Source organism: Blennius ocellaris (genome assembly GCF_963422515.1).
Source record: "Blennius ocellaris genome assembly, chromosome: 8".
NCBI lineage: Eukaryota > Metazoa > Chordata > Actinopteri > Blenniiformes > Blenniidae > Blennius > Blennius ocellaris.
The window spans coordinates 20,763,020-20,781,111 of record NC_137657.1 but is presented as its reverse complement, the minus strand read 5'-3'; the positions used below and the strand labels follow the sequence as shown (position 1 = coordinate 20,781,111).

The 18,092-nt window shown below is 41.8% G+C and overlaps 1 protein-coding gene across 1 annotated transcript in view; it reads left to right on the top strand.

The window, feature by feature from the left end:
* The first annotated feature begins 9,931 nt into the window (after window positions 1-9,931).
* adamts16 (ADAM metallopeptidase with thrombospondin type 1 motif, 16) overlaps window positions 9,932-18,092 on the top strand; it is a 48,395-nt gene continuing 40,234 nt past the window's right edge. The window contains exons 1-3 of the mRNA XM_080500344.1: window positions 9,932-10,193; window positions 10,343-10,433; window positions 12,928-13,286. Of these exons, the coding sequence (XP_080356470.1) occupies window positions 10,101-10,193; window positions 10,343-10,433; window positions 12,928-13,286 (543 nt within the window). The 5' untranslated portion in view covers window positions 9,932-10,100. The remainder of the gene's footprint in view (window positions 10,194-10,342; window positions 10,434-12,927; window positions 13,287-18,092) is intronic.

The window sequence follows — 18,092 nt, the reverse complement described above, 5'->3', positions numbered from 1 at the left end:
GATTGTCCGTTGCTTAGAGGGTGTTGTTGTAATCTCTCTCTCTCTCCCCCTCGCTCTCGCTCTCTCCCTCTCTCTGTTGTTGTTACAGACTGTATTAATCCAGCCTAAGATTTATACAACATGAGTATTCTTTTATTTTCTTTTATATCATACATTCACACTTCAACGTATCTGAGAGAGTAACTGAAAATGTCCAGGGGCTCTTGAGAGGGTCATAATGCAGCATGTTTAGTCACAGTGGGATTGTTCTGCAGAGTAGGGATCAAACCATTTAAATAATGTTTACATAACTTCATAAATACCATTTAAATATTTTGTATCTTTTTTCTTTAATATGTATTTTATGTGTTTTTATGTGCTTTTTATCACTCTGCCTTGTAGCGAGAATGATTCTATTCTATTCTATTCTATGTTTTGAATATATTTACAAAAAAAGTTACCCAAGTACCCCTTTATTTTTCTGCTGTTGCCTACATACTGACAGAGGCCAACGCTGAGCTGTCTGGAGTATTTTGGAGTCCCAGTATTTAATTGGATCAAGACAGCAACTGGAATTACAAGACATTTTGAAGACGTTCCCTGATTCCTCCTTCGTGGTCTCTTCCAGACTCACTGGTGGACTCATAATTCATCGCTGTGAGTAAAAGTTAGCTTGAATGCCCATTAGTATAATGCCTTTCAGCTTGTCTGCACTTTGAAGAAATTAAACAAAGCAGGCTGTTGATACTGGGAAAATAAAACAAAACAGAGTTCCTGCTAAAAGACAGACCATCCTCTTCAATCATAATTGAAAATTTGTCGTGGATGAGAGCCATAGCCAGAAGTCACTTGTGCCAATGACATACACAAAATAATGCATTTGTAAAGCTATAAAACTGTATGTTTAAGTTTGAGGTTTGAGGTCTACCAGATCTCATCATCATCATCATCAGTAAAACCCACAAAAAAGCTCAGTAGTCCAAATAAGCCGGACTATCACCGATACAGAGAGTAATCTTTTACTGTGCTGACGTGAACTTGGTTAACTATGCCACTGTACGCTCTAGAAAATGTGTCTGTACAGAGGTAAAGTGTGAAAACGAGTAGTTGTACGCTGGTTGGTTTTTTTTTTGTTTGTTTGTTTTTTTAAGTGTTGAGCTGCTTTCACGGGAGTTTGTGGAAAAATACAACTTCACATCAACAGGGCAATTATGTGCTGTGTGTGTGTGTGTGTGTGTGTGTGTGTGTGTGTGTGTGTGTGTGTGTGTGTGTGTGTGTGTGTGTGTGTGTGTGTGTGTGTGTGTGTGTGTGTGTGTGTGTGTGTGTGTGTTTCTGGGTGGTCTGTGAGCTTCCCATACTTTGATTATGCACAGTGGGGAGTCAGGTTGCTGGTGTGGTGACTGGTGGTGAATTGTGCAGTTGGTTACCTTTATTGCCGCAGCGGGGTGAACTATTAATCCATATAAGCAAAGCTTTGATTTCTGTTTCAGAGTAACTCGTTTGTTAAAAACTAGGGTGGACAAGTGCTTCTACTGTAAACAGTTACCAACAGGTGTTAAGGGGAAGAACAATGTTGGTGTCTAAACACAGTTTACTGATGATCGTCCGGGCAGCTTCTGCCACAACTGAGTTGGCTACTTCTAATTAATTTTCAAACTTATTCAGTCTTCCTATTGTTTAGCTGACATACATTGGGATGTGGAAATTATGACGATACTGCAGAAGTCCACACGCGGTATGATCGTTGCCTTTCAGTTCTCAGACGAGCTAAATAAAGCGTTGAATGTTTCGCTGATGTCGAGAATAATTTCAAAAGGTTGTCAGGAAACATTTAATTTTATGGTTGCACAAGATATATAAATTCCAGTCCAGAGAGCTTTATTCAACAAAGCTGAAATCATAAGCACTAAAAATGAAAAACAAAGCTTTTAAAACTAAAATCCTGCAACACATCCCTGCACTCATGCATTAGGGTGAAGACAAGTCCAATCACAGACTTTTCTTTGAATTTTGCACTTCGTGCAGAAAGTTTTTGCTTAATAAGGAGGTTTGTATCTTGCTCGTAATCCTGCCAGCCCGTCCACACTGCAGACACTGTTGGCTTGTGTAGCAGGGAGGCTCTTGCCCAGACTTTGGTTGCCACAGGGTGAAATCCGGCTGCCAGTTTGCAGACATGCAAATGTTTGAGTGCATGGACAGACAGACACTTTCCTTTGGGTTTCGTGCTGTAAAATAGAGCGAGTGTCTTGGTATAGAAAGGGAGACTACAGCAGTCTTCAAACTGGCTTCAGATTTATCCGAGATCTACGCAAGATAGTTCAATATTCACCATGAGTATTTTAACTTAATGAAGGTTGAGTTTTGGTATAGTCAGCTTATTAGAAACTAAAAGCAAACAAAGTACTTTTCATCTGGTAAAAGTGTTCCTGTCTTTCCCCTGCCTGAGATGAAGGCAGCTTCATATAACACGGCTGCTTACACAATACAGAGGTGATGAACTTTAGCGGTCTCTCACCCCTGTAGAGTGTCATAAGACTAGCCACTTTGTTTTTAGGTTTCACCCCTCCAGAAATGCTCTTTCTGCCCCACTGATCACATACAGCTGACGACCAATAATTAGCGCAATTCGTCTGCCCTTCATCTTCATCCTGGCTTCTCCAGTTGAAGGAGAGAAGTGTGTTAGGAAGTTGCAGGTAAATGTTCATAACTCCACCTGCTGCTCAAAGAAAATGATGGTAGAAATGCATGAAATGTATCAGCATTTTGCCCCTATACTCCCAACACAAGGACGGTTAATCAAAACTAAGTCTGTACAACATTTCACTGTAGTTGTCCTCAGATTGTCAAGAGAGAATCAGTGACATAAACCATTACCTCTGGTGTAATTACCGTGTTTCATACACCCAGAACATAATCAGTATTTTCATAGGGTGCTTGTTCCGCTGAAATAATTAGCAAATAATTGAATTAATAGCTCCAACCACTACTTGGATAGCACTACATCAACATAATGATTACTGCTATCAATCAGAGTAATCAACAATGTGTCATCCAGCCTCGCGTCCCAATGTGAACTGCGACCGCTCATAGGCTGAATCAGAACAAGACCTCCCATGCTGCGGCGGAGCCCTGACATCATCACAGTAACTTCACTAATCAGGGGTTATTATCGAGACTAATACTGGAGTCACTCAGCCATGTCCACGACATTATCTAGTTCAATGGAAGCTTTTTGGAGAGGAGGGGTCTGGTGATACAGTAACATAATCAGAGAACAGAAATGACAATAGGCCATGACCTTTAAGAGGACCCATTGAAGTCTTCTTGCCTCACCACTCACATGTCATGTCAAATGATGTAGCAGACGCAAATCTCAAAGTCATTAAAAAAAAATGTACAATGCGTGTTTCACTGCTTAAGTCTTGGTGACACCTTCATGTGATCATTTGCAATCACCTTTTGGTGACAGCTGCGATTGCAAAGGACATATGTTTGGGAGAAACCTTGATTTCAGTGTCTGACTAATGGTCTGGCTGCTGGAATCTAACAGGCAACCTTTGGGACAATATACTCTTCTAACTGAGCCACAGCCACCCAACACTTGTTATCCCACTGCAATCTCCATGGGGCTTTTATAGTTTTGTTTGTTTGTTTGTTTTTTCAAACCACTTTTATGTTGTGTAAACACTGATCATGTTAATTGTTGTTGTCAGGTGTGTCGATGATGTGGTTTGTACATCTATTGGTCGCCACTATTTTATTTATGTGGACATTTGTGCAGATTTTTACTATTGGTAAGATTACTGTTTGTTCTGCTGTGTGGGGGAACATGAAAACGCCACACAGATTTACTCACAAGTCCGGCCCAGACTTGAAACAGGGGGAGTCTCACTATGGGGTGACAGTGCTCACCACTACACCTCATAAACATCCAACACACCACAACCACAGAACATAAAGCCAGGCATGAATGTCACCATCAGCCACATGAATCATAAAATGTAACTAGACAATCATAGTTGACAGAAAGTTTTGCTTGAGTCATTGGATAAATGAATTGATACTAAATTATGTGGCGCTCAAACTGAAGCTCTAATCAGGAATTTCAACATATATTGTGTGCATTCGTTCAGTCCTGTTGGAATTAACTTGAATTAACAGCACAAATTACAACTTCAACAAGTTTGTGTTCACGTTTGACTTCAGACAGGTCTTATACTTTAAGATAAAGGTCATTCATCCTCCACCCACCAATTGATATGGCTTTCTTCTGTTTTACACCATATGTCCTGCTCTCCTGCATGGCTTACATTAAAATCACTACAGCCACTAGAGGTTGCCATGAATTACTTTTTGGCTCCAGCCAATGAAGGTTTCCTTTACTATCCTGTATCTGTAAAACTGAGAACTGCTTCTAATTAAGATGATTGCACATTTAGATCAGCAAAAAACATTCTGAAATAGTAACAGAAGCCCGAGTCATCAAACTTATTTGAAATACAACCTATTTTAGTTGTCTATTACCTTTCTGGTAACAATTTTAAGCATTCTATAAATCCTACATTTAGTCAAATTGATAAGACACCTCCCCATTCTCCCCCTAATTTATATTTCCCTGCTTTCTCTGCAACTGCGAAGCAGTTTAAAAGCCCTTCCTTGTATCAAGTCAAGCATTAAAAGAAATAAGAAAACAATTTGTCTTGTCGAGAAAAAAAACAGATCTGTGAGTTACTGTCGACGGATCCACTTGTAAAGCGAAAGCCTGACTTCAGCACCATCTGCAAATATTTAGAGGAAACAGTGTTTCACTCTGAGCTGATGTGTCCAAGGTGTGTGGATTACACCAGATCAGGTCAGGACAATAGGAGGGATCGGCATCAGTATTCTTCGACAGCAGTGCAGACTTCTCGCAAAGCCCGACTGAACCTTCAATCATGAAGTTAGTTGGCAACCGTCGTCTCCCTGCGCTCCGCTCTCACCTTCATCTCCCTTTCCCACCTCCCCTCACTCTTGCTCCATGTCAGCTCCCATCAGCCTCCCCGCGTGATGCACGGAGAAGAATTTTACAGCTGCTTTCAGCTTGCTGTGCACGCAAGCACACACACGCAAAAACACCCAAAATCCTGCGCGCACGCCCACATGTGTTACCAGCCTCACACAAGTATACAAAGGCTCATATGCATATAAATCACATCAGAGCATGCACACAACTTCACATATGCTCGCCACAAGCGTTGCACTCTCGTGCACTCTCGTACACTCTCACACATGTTGCCTTGATGGCAGTTCTAGACAGCTAATTAAAAGAGACTCTGAACTGAATGGAGACACAAAATAGCATAGAAGCACTGTGAAACTCAACGAATTGAGTTTATATTCAACAAATACAGAAAACAGAATATGCTAAGACGAATCGCTAAATGTCTTGAATATGCATATCACTTGTACTTGAAGAATATTGTAAATCCCTTACGAGATTTATCCGTGCATCAACAAGCAATTTTTTGGGAAACCTTTTGTAAAAGGAAAGTTATTCCTGTCACAGTGACAATAACATTTCAACAACAAACAGGTCACCCTGAAGGTCACAGGGGGGGAACTCCGACAGGATCAACCAAGTCAGAAATGGCTGATTCTAAATGAATGAACCTAAAAATACAACAAATATAAGTAAGAAATCCTTTTTTTTCATGTGCCTGATCAACACGTCATTTTCATTAGTACTGCTGACAACGCTCACAACTGGAAACATTTTGATTACCGTGTCCAACGGCTTTATTCTTTCAGCAGAGAAGATCCCCCCTTTATATATACATTTGTTTACAAGATGTATTTTTAATATTTTGAGCCTTATTGTTTGACAAATTGGTTTTGAATTATGATATTTTGCAAAGGTAAATGAATCACATGCCTGCTGTCGACGGTACAATTAAATGCGATTAAAAAGTAACTGATGTTTCATTTTTGAGCTGCGTCCAAAAATACCTGCGCTACAATGAGCACTCCTGAGTATGACAGTTGACTGCCTTTGTACACCCTCAGTTAACATTGGAGACAGAGGTTCGGGCAGTCTGAAGGAGAGAAGGGCACCCAGAAGAACAAGCTGTCAGACGGTCTGGCAGACTGAAAGGCATACGGGAGCTCAGAGGTTCAGAGGTCAAAACGTTCACGGCAGCCAGCTCGGCTCTGTCTGCAGGAGTCTTACGTTCAAATCCTGCAGACAATACAGCATCTTTGGTGTGTGTGTTTGTGTGTGTTTGTGTAGAAGCAGATGCCTCCCACAGTGCAAACCCTTGAAGCCCACAGTTGCCCTGGTGTTCATCCCGAACAGAGATCCGTCTGACTGTCTCAAGGCTCAAAGGTTGAGCAACTTTCCAAGCAGTTGTACACATTAGCATTTTCTGAGCAAATACGAAGCACTGAGTTACGCAGAATGCACACAACATATTTTCCATATATTCAAGTGATACTAGTCATGTGTTGTAGGGAGTGCAGGGGGGGGGCTAGTTCATGTCAAGGGAGGAGGGGTGTTAGAAGCAGTAGCTGACACTGTAAAGCACAAACTTTCGATACTTCCAAACATATGGTAGGAGTCGTATTTATGATGGCACATTAATACTGATTAAATCTAGAATTGACAAATGTCTGCACATATATATATATATATATATATGAATTTCATTTGATATCGCTGTAATGTCACATGCATTGGCTACCTATCATTGGCAGGTAATGAATCCTTCATGTGCAGTACAGTCGTTTATCTAACATGACACAGGCCATCTGGAAGATGCATCAAACACCTTGCATTCCAGTGGGAAACAAAGTCACAAGACCGAAGTCCACAGAGACCTTGAGTACCTTCAGGTTCACCTCTGTTCTGCTACTGCTCGGCGTTACCCCGCATTTCAAACTCTTAAACAACACACTGGACTTTTGTTAAATACCCACAAAATATTTAGCTTGTGTAAATTCTCAGGTTTTATTCCAACGGGATGAACATAGGTCATACAGTGGTGTAGTGGTTAGCATTCTTGTCTCCTAGCACAAAAGGTCTCAGGTTCAAGCTTGGGTTTTGCGCCTTTCTGTGTGTAGTTTGGATGTTTTCCCTTTGTGGACATGTGTTCCCTCTGACTTCTCCAGTTTCCTCCTGCAGTCCAAAAACATGCATTTAAGGCTGGTTGATGACTCTAAATGGACAGTAGGTGTCTCTGTGTGTTTGCCCTGTGATGCACTTGCAATCTATCCAGAGTGTACAGTCTGTTTTCACCCAGTCAGCTGATTGGCTCCAGCAAGTGGTGACAAGTCTGATGAAGCAATATGATTGGACGGTAAAACATCATGAGTTCATTCTCTCGCTTTGTAGAAGGAACACAAATGTAGTTCAGCTTGTTTAGTTTTAACAAAAAAAAACAAATTGTGTCAGTTGAAATAACAACCAAAACGTGGATTTTCACCGTACTCACGACAATCTCCGATAGCTTTTGTTTTAATTCAAATATGTTGGCTCAGAGCCAAAGAGTTAACTCCGTTAAGCATCACACGCTCTTTTCTCCTGCTGTATGGCAGGAATCTCATCTGGTTTTCTTTTTGGGGAGGATGAAATGCTCCAGACAATGAAACAAGCGCTCCCGGGTCCTTTGCTCTCACACTCTGAGCTCTACTATAAATGATTGTGGGGAGTTAGAAATGTTGGCACGCTGCTATCAGTGCAGCTGCGGAATACGGGAGGAGAGATGGGAGAATGACGAGCGGATTAAATAGGGTCAGGGGTGAAATTTCAGATGGGACACCGGCACAGATTAGTGATTACCTGCTATAGGATGTAATCTGGTCACGTCTGGGTTACCAGATGCAGAGAACATTGAATTTAAATACAACTACTCAGTGTTGGGAATGGATTTTTTTTTTTTCTTTTTAAATGACTCAAACATTACATCAAACCCGCATGGTGAGGCCTGCAGGGAACAGGAGCCTATAGCATTTCATTCCATAGTTAATATCTGATATCAGTTTCTTTCATTAGTTCTGTTTGGTCACAACTTACTGAGAACACACGAGTAAATGTTGTAAAACTTGGCTTATGAGATTCTGAGTTCAACACTCGTGCAACCAAAGCAGAAACTAGTCACGATTGCACTGCATAACTAATAACATATCACAGTCCTCATGAGAAGAATAGACAGTTCAGACAGATTATTTGTAGTTAAAAGGCTGGCAGGGAACTAGCAACTGAACAGAGTGTGACACACGGAGGGCAGAGCAACAAGAAACCTGAAGGAGTGAGAACGTAGCATATAAACAGGAGATCAATCCATCCATCCATCCTTCCATCCATTCATCCATCAAACTGCTTTAATCTACATGGGGAGGAGCTGATCCGGTGCATAAGGGGCGAAGGCAGGGTAGTTACTAGCCAAATCTCCAGTCCATCAAAGGGCAAACATGAAAAGAAGACACAATTACACACTCTCATCCTTGAAGGGAATTTAGAGTGCCACTTGTTTTTGAACAGTGGAGGTACTTGGAGAAAACCCCTGCATGCACAGAGAAAATGTAAAAACTAACTAATCATACTTGATTAATCCACTTGTAGAAATCCCTTTTCCACATTGACCAATCCTATTTAGGATGCAGAGTCATGGCGACATTATGGCTCTCCAAGGGAGCTGATGTGGGTCAAGGGTCTTGCTCAGGGAACCACATGTCAAGCTGGTGACATGTCAGCTGCGGGATTCAAACCTACGAACTCCCAAACCCAAGTGCACTTATCTAACCTCTCGGCCACCACTGCCCCAACTAATACACAGAAATGCTCCCAAGGCCAAACTGGACTAGAAACATGGACATTCTCACTGTGAGGTATAAGTGCAAACTGCTATCATTCAGTCCTGAAGACATCCAGCACACCACTGTCATGGAACTTGAAGCCTGACATCAACCCTTGGACATCAGAACAAGACATATAAACCTGGCTACATGGAACGAGAGAACATGAAACAGCATCACAATGCAGCGGTAATTGGAAACATGAACCTGGAGGGGAACGTGAATAATGACATGATCGAACATGAAAACACTTCATTGAAATAAACAAAATAACACGAGAAGAAACATCATCAATAACACTGACAGCAAAAGGCCATTACCACAACATGGCAAGACTTGAAACTTCAGGAACCATGAGGGAAATAAACATGAGGGAAACACATGGGAAAACAAACCATAAAGACATAATACAGAATAGAGACATAACATCAGTAGAACTTGATTTTTTTTTTTCTAATTTAACATCGCGATCCTACTCTAATGTCACATTGTACATCTTCTAACTGAGAAATGGATACAAAGCCGATATCTCAACACAGGCGTCAAATGTGATTGATACACACTGAAAGACCAGCCTTCATACAACCTCCGACGCACACACACACATTTAGTGCGTCTTTGATAGAAGCCATTACCCAGAAGAGTCGAAGACTATTTAAGACAATCACATGATTTCAGTGGAGTCAAATTGGTCCGCAGAGAGAGAGAGAGAGAGAGAGAGAGAGAGAGAGAGAGAGAGAGAGAGAGAGAGAGAGAGAGAGAGAGAGAGAGAGAGAGAGAGAGAGAGAGAGAGAGAGAGAGAGAGAGAGAGAGAGAGAGAGAGAGAGAGAGAGAGAGAGAGAGAGAGAGAGAGAGAGAGAGAGAGAGAGAGAGAGAGAGAGAGAGAGAGAGAGAGAGAGAGAGAGAGAGAGAGAGAGAGAGGAGAGAGAGAGAGAGAGAGAGAGAGAGAGAGAGAGAGAGAGAGAGAGAGAGAGAGAGAGAGAGGGGGGGGGGGGGGGGGCGCTGGATACTGGTTGAGCTGTCTGAGTGGGGGGAAAGGAAAATGCATTGCAGGGAGAAAGGACTTGACTTCATGCATTTTGCCGCGTCTGCAGACTGCGCTCGGAAATGAATGGAGACCAAAGTGGGCAAACTTAAAAAAAACCTGCATCTGAAACTCGTTGATGCCTCATTCATCACGAGCAGAATTGCCCCTGCAGCGGCTGCTGGACCGGTTGAACAAACGTCTCGATACTGCTGGAAAGCGGCGGTGTCATTCAGGCTCCAGTCTCTGCTTGAGGTGATCTACAGACATGGCTGTCTGGTGCTTTTCACGGGCAGAGGGGAGACACTGGATGCGTCTCGTGCTCATTTTCCACATCCTTTGGTTTTTCTCTCTGTGCAAAGTAAGTGTGTACTTTTTACCTCTATTGCGCCCTCACGCACTGACGCGCCGAGCGCATAAAGTTCTCCACACTTGAAATTACTGAGTCCATTTTCCGTGATCATTTCACAAACGCACAAACCAACTCGTACATCCACTATTTCTCTACAGAGTGAACTTTTCAATAATGCCGCTGACAGTCCTGAATATTATCAAGGCACCTCGGATTTGCTCCGAACGCTCAATTTACCTCAACGCACAGGTAAGTTGAATATTGCGCACAATGTCTGTGATTACATTTCTCTTTTTCAGTGCTCCAGCAATTTTCATCGGATTTCTTTACTCAGATGTTTTGTTATGACCTGCCTCGGGGGAAGACATATTAGCCATGATGCAATTTAAATAAAGCAACCAACGCATCACCTGCACGTTTCTGGAGCATCAAGCAGTGCTCACCTGCACTATTTAATTCCTCTCTTTACCACGAGGGGGCGATCTGTACCCTGAGACAGGACCCTCGATGTCTTCATCCATGGCAGATCTCAAACTGCTTCTCAACAAAATAAATATATGGGAATTTTGCAGAGCGAGTCAAGTTGTTCAAGCCATAAGGAGTAAATAAAACAGTGACTTAGAGTTTATTCCCCATCACAAATACATTTTAAAATAAATACATAAAAAAAAGGCTACAAAAAAGTACAAGTAGATAGTTGCAGTTATACATAGAACAAAATCTTTGATGTCCATGCACAGATGCAATTATTGTTATGGGAGTCTTTCGTCTGTTATTTGTTTGGCAGATCTCACTGCCCTTTGTGGTGTGCTGACTCAGCAGTGACTTTGGCTGTGCACTACTCCAGATCTTCTTTTTTCTGTTACCATGAAAATCATGCATAAACAAACAAGACAAACAACAGACGTTTTTGTTTTTTCTCCCCATGGACACATGTGGAGATAATCTGACACAGAACTAAGGGGGAATCCCTCCTTGCTGATTGAGGATCATTTCACAGCCAATGCCTTAACTGTTGGTCAGTGTGAGTTTTCACCATTCATGAAGCCTTTTTTTAGAAAGGTGAGGATGGACTATAATTCTTCTGTTAACTTTAGCCCTCCGTGCCCTCCGCTTAAAGCCTCTTATCAGTACTAATGGCACTCAGGAGCCACTAAACCAACAAACTAACAACTGCAGGATCTCGTCTCGGTCCGGCAGACTCGGGGTGTGTGTGTGTGTGTGTGTGTGTGTGTGTGTGTGTGTGTGTGTGTGTGTGTGTGTGTGTGTGTGTGTGTGTGTGTGTGTGTGTGTGTGTGTTGTGTTCCCGTGGTCTCTTTGTTTGTATACTGTCAGACATGGGTCATCGCAGCTGTTTTCTGAGTTAGAGTGAGATAGTTAACTTGGTGTGTGTGTGTGTGTGTGTGTGTGTGTGTGTGTGTGTGTGTGTGTGTGTGTGTGTGTGTGTGTGTGTGTGTGTGTGTGTGTGTGTGTGTGTGTGTGTGTGTGTGTGTGTGTGTGTGTGTGTGTGTGTGTGTGTGTGTGTGTGTGTGTGCATGCCTAAGTGCTTTGGTTTCTGCACAGAAAATGTGTCCAGACTTGAGGTATGTGTTTGCTCTTTGCTGTCTAGTAACTCTCAAATCGATCATGCTGGTAATACTTGCAAAGAATCAATGAGATCTGTGATCGCTCATGATAAAAACACATACTTTAGTTGCGATGCAAAGTGCTCTAAATAAAGGCCTCACCTAATGTGTTATTTTGTGGCAAGAGGCTTTATGTCTGCCCCACAAGATGCACCAACTAACTAAGATCAAACCTCAGGCATTCGCTGCCAGTGATGACACACTGTCTGCCACCCCGCATGCTTTTTTCTCACTGCCAAAACACGTCTGTCTCGGTGCTATATTTACTTATTATTAAGGCTTGCGAAAGCAGGTCATACAGTACATTAACTGAGACTGGCTCTTGTTGACTGTACATCCAGGGTTTCAGTTATTTCTGTGCACTTTGACCTGGAAATGTAATAGTATATCAATTTCCCAGGATTAGCAGGGCACATGTTTGCAGTGGCAATTACAGCACTGCAACAAAATCCTCAAGCATGAGTATTTTCTTTGTTTCCTGTTTAGTTACTCATCAACTGACTATTATGGCATGGCCCACTAAAAGTCAAAGGATGAACAGCAGTATTGTCTTTTGTCCTGTTTTCCCTTGGAAACCCAATTTTGGTGTATCCCAAGGAGGTAGCTACTTTTGATTTGACCTTTTGAGGAAGGCTCATTAGTTTCTGTGACTGCAGTGCTATTAGGCATTTAACTGAACTCAGAGGCGAGGCCCATGACCTGCCACCATCTCCCTTTATGACCTGCAGTTATGCAGCTTGAGGTGTAATAAAAAAACTGTAGTAAAACGGTAGGTCAAACATGATTCACTCTCCTCTGAAAAGCCTGTGTTGGAATTGTCTAAAACCCTTCCTTTTCTTGTAACTCCTCCTTGACCCTCCCAGCAAAAGTATATGAGGCAGGTCAAGAAGAACTCACAAAGGAAAATGTTGCTGTTTTAGGATGCAGCTGAGGAAGCAGTTGACACAGTACTTGGTTCGGTCCAGTAAATTGTGCTGACATATCAAAATAGTACAGCCTGACCACATTGACTGTGTGTGTGTATTAAAAGAGTTTTGAATCAGCGACTTAATGCGGATGTAGCTTCTGTGTGTATTGTAGTGTCCTTCCTGATTGATTGTCTTTTATTTCTTATGCAGAATACGAAATTGTGACTCCATATGAAGTCAACCACCATGGTGTTTACATCTCTCATGAAATTGCCCATCATCAGCGGAGAAGGCGACGCAGGTCCCTAAACCCAGATGCAGGATCATCAGACAAGGGCAGCGGCAGTGAAACTGTCCACTTTCGGCTTAGTGGCTTGGGGCGGGACTTCCACATGGAGCTGAAGGAGACGTCGGAAACCCTGATCGCACCTGGCTTCACCATCCAGGTCCTGGGAAAAAACGGCACCAAGAGCCTGAGGGCTTACTACCAGGACGACCTCTGCTTTTACCAAGGGTCACTGAGGTCAACGGTCAACTCCTCAGTGGCACTGTCCACATGTGTGGGGATGGTGAGTCTGAACATGTACAGAGTCGGGTTGCAGTAGAGTTCAGAAAAGAAGATGGGAGCACATGAGCCAACTCAGGTTCAGTGTGAGTGTCTGTAGCAGAACTCCAGGGCTGTTAAAGTTCAAAGCGTGTCTTTTTGGTTTTATTAGTATTATAAGTCTAGTTTTGGCAGATTGATCAGCGAGGACTCTAATTGCACTCACTGACCTAAAAGAAATAATGAGCCTGGGAGCCAAAGAAATTGAGCTCATTGTGGGAACCCTGATAATATAAACACACTGTGTCAGGGTTCTTGTCATGCTGAAATCCAGGGAGAGTTAAAAAGAGAGGTCAGCGACCCCTCTCTGGATTTCAAACCCAAGTTTAGAAAACACAGAATTAACACTCAGAGAGAGTAAAACTAGATATCTGAAAGCATGAAAAATCAAAACATTCTTTAATTTTGTTTTAGGATATATAACCACAAATGACATTCAGACAGTGGGTGAATCAAACAACTGAGAAGAGGGGAAAGAAAGAAGAGAAGGAAACATTTCAGATTAAAGTCAAACTATAAAGCGAGATAAAAGTACAATTCTTTCATTGAGCTCTTCAATGTGAAACACTGTCCTATTCTTTGACATATCACGACTGTCATGAATTACTTCTTTCAATCTGCTTCTGTGAGGCCGTCTTTCACACAGCAACTCAGTCAGTTCATTGTCTGCGGCCTGCGGTCAGAAAATTGACTTGTATTTGACTCAAGTTGACTTAAAAACCCACGGACTAAGTTGAGAAGTCTTGCACGGGGTTTTCTCCCTCCATTCTGTCATGCATCAATAGCTCTAACTCATTCCATACATTCTAAATGAACTAATGAATAACTAGTGAATGGAAAAGTCAGTGCCTGCAAATGCCACATCTTATTTGTACTGCAAGCCAGGAAAATCCCCAAAACGACACCCAGCCTAATAACCCAAAGCAATATTTTGGTTGTGTTTGACCTTCTTTGGCACTTGGTGTATGTTTTATTCCGCAACTGACACATGTGGTTCAGTGCATAGAATATAAATGCTTCATCCTTGACAACTGTGCCATATTTGAAGATGCTTTTATTAGAGTGCAAATTGAGATGCTTTTAAATATGCTAATCCTCTGTAACAACTGTTCACACATTGCTTTGTCCAACAATTTTAATTCAAGTGGATTGTCCTAATAAGAGGCGTTACAATGTGTGTATATGATAGGATGGCAGCTTTATCACAACCTGACCTGGCAGTAAGAGTTAATTTAGTTTCACTCCAATGTGAAAACATAAGAAAAAGTTGTGCAAGCTAACAAATGTTGTTACATGAGTACAACTTCTAATCACTATTAATAAATATGATGTAATAATACTACATAACTATTATTTAAGGTGAAAACCAGTTTTTTGAGTTAATCAGTCTTAACTAAAATATATTATGATTAACAGCGATTGTTCCTCTGCACACGTTCCTGCAGGTAAGAATTTTGAGCAGTCATGCAGAAGTCTATCTTTTAAGTGGATTCATAAGTGAAGAACAACACAGCTGATCCGTACTATCCACATGTAGACAGGAGCAGGATTGATAAATGTATAATACGTGTAGTGTAAAGGTGAATGAAAATCCAACAGTACACGAAGCCAAGCTCATTTATTGTATTGAACTTTTTTCCAGCGTTTTTGGACCAACGCTGTACTTCTAGCATTGAAGGATAAATACCTTTTTATTTCTTCTTTGTGTGCCACATCTTGCTCAAACAGCCATTATCGTGCTGCTTAGGCTTATATTGCTAATATTGCTGAGTGGACAAATTCAAATTTTAACCCCTTGACTGTTTTGGGATTTCTGGCTTGATTTCAGTTCTTGCCTTGGTGGTCGTCCCTCTGCTGCATGAACATAAAGAAAGCATGGCTGTAAGAATGACATTAAGTAAGCTGAAATGAGGCAGCTCCGCCCTGAGACCCCGAGTGTTACACTGCCCCTCTTAGCAGTCTGGACAGCAGAACAAAGGATGTCATGAACAGGCACATAATCTTTTAAGGCTTAAACTCACAGAGACACACACACACACACACACGTTCATTTCAGAGTTGGCGATCACTGAAGATTAAAAAAAAAAAAAAGCAACTGGGTAGTGAGTAGAAAAGTCTACAATGAGCAGTGTACAATTGTGGTTTGCAATTTAACACAAAGAGTTAGTGTTTTATACGCATTCAGGACAGTGGTCAAGTTTTGCATGCAAGTGAAAAGACATTAATTCCAATTAACGATCTTTTAGTTTTAGCAAAACAAATGCTTCAAATGGTGCTTTGACCACACTTTTCTTCATCATGTCTCTCTGGTCTTTTTATTTGAAACAAATTCCTGGCTGGTCCTCTCTGGTTTGTTGTTTCTATTCTCATTGTATAGGACCACTGCAGGGTCTGAGAATTGCCCTCTAAAATGACAGAGAATGGCACATCTCCAGGGATGCTTCTTCTTCTTCTTCTTCTTCTTCTGTGTGAGTGTGTGTATGTGTGTGAGAGTACGTCTGTATTTGAGACCAGATCCCAATAAAAGATTCAGCCAAAAGGTCTGGGGCTGCAGAGACTGTAAATACGGTTCTCACGGCTGTGGCTGGCTCAGACGGACTGGGTCAGCGCATCAATGGGAATTTGCCTTTTTTTGATGTTGGTTGGGGATTTTTTGGGCAAAATCAGCAGACAAAGATATTTAGAGTCTGGGGGAAAGGGAAAGACATTTGTTCATAGATGCCAAATCATCTCTTGTGAGCAACACATTTCTACCAACATGCATTATTATTACATCTTCAGCAGTTGAATATAGGGTTAGTGTTTATATTTGTACCCATTGACTTAAATCCTTTTTACAATAGCTTAGGGAAGAAGTTTAAACCCTGAATCTACCTATACTGCCGATATAAACTTGATGATTGGGTAAAGATTAGAATGAAGTATTTTAGTTGCATGGAAGGCATTGTAATAATATCTGAATGCTTTGTGTGTGGGTGTGTGTGTGTGTGCTCCAGATGTTGTACATGAGTGGGCAAATCTCAGTCGCAAAGTTTGTCATTCCACCCGAAAGCTTTTAGGAGTCCTTGCACTTGTCAGTTTTCTGTTTGGAAGGCAAGAGGTAAATATTGACCAGAGGAACACAGCACCTGGATCCCAACTGCAGCTTGATACAACTTACATGAGAGCGTTTCATCCCACTTGTTTACCTTGTCATTCGTTTGAAAAATTAACACTATCTGTCTGCATTTGGTTTGACTTGCATGGCCTCGTATGTGGATTTCTCAGGGTGGGCTGATGGATGCAAAGTGAAAGATAAGGAAAGAGCGAAAGAGAGAGATGTAGAGATGACAGCGATAAGGGCCACGGTCATCTCCATGGCATTTTGAAATGCTGAAAACCTTCTTGCCCAGAGTGTAATACTATAAATCCTGTGTGTAAGTCACCTTTTCAACTTTCCTCCTCTGGCAGCCCATATACTAGTTATTCCCTCTTTGATGACAGTAGGGAGATCAACCATAAAAATCTCTTAGTTGCGGCAAGGAGTTGGTGGAGTGAAAGAAGCAGACCAATCCCACTGACTGCAGTGTTCACCTGCCAAATGGTTTTACACGCTGCACAGTCATACACATGTGGGAAAAGGAGACCATAAAACAGTTCCTTCTCTGTGTCGACTGTACGCTTCAGCATAATATGCTTTAGTCTGGCTTTTATGATGGTGAGGGTGATGAGGGGCATGTGGAGAGCAATCCAGACATTGTTTCAGTCTGGTACCATGAATCATATTATTTTACCACTATACAGTATAAGGCACCCTGTGTGATCCACAGCCACACTTGCAGCTCAGCTCAAGGGACTGGTCCAAACTGGAATCACCTCTCCTGCCTTTGAGGATCCCTGAACGTCTCATTAAGTGCAATCATCGTGTCACAAGTGCGAGATGTCTCTCACCTGCAGACATCTTCCTCAGCACACGTTGTACTTTGTGTCCAGTGTTAGTCAGAATCAGGGTCAAAATACCACAGTGTCTGTCGGAGCAACCTCACAGCCTCCAGCAGTGACTGGAGATACTTAGTTCGGCAGACTCAGTGAGGAGCCTGTCTATAAACCACAAAGTGGAAACAGTCACCTGCTGGCTTCAGTGACATAGTTTTCACAGAACATTACACATAAGAATGGTGGCAGGGCACCCAAGTGGTATTGGCTTGGGCCGATCAAGCATCCACAGAATAATTACGATGTCAGGCTTGCCTACATCTATTGTGCGTAAAAGTTTTAAACCTGTGAACATTATTAAGAACGTCTCAAGCCAACTTTTCTATCATTGAGCTTTGAGATACATCAGTATCAGTATGCCTCCATGAAATGTATTTGTAAATGTCAATAATCCTTTGTATCAAAGTGAAATACGACATATCCTTCCACTTCAAATCTTTTGGAGGGCATGTGCTCCCATCTTGTAAAGAGACGGGCGTGTTTCTTGCCTCAGGGACAGTAGTAGTGGTAATAATAGAATGCCACACACTCGTCCCACCTCTGGGATTTCCAAGAATATATAAGGAATGGTCGACTGATGTGACGAAGCTTTGAAAAACACACAGTGTGGTCTTGGCAGATTGCAATCATCCATTTTCAGTATAAGATATGTCAAATGGTCAGAAAGGACCGTTACAAGTTTTATAATCTATTAACATAACTCGTGTTTTCTGACGTAGACAACATGCACCTCAAATATTTGGAACATTTTCCAATATTTACTGCTGTCCAGTTTTTGTTGTTATGGATCCTCTGT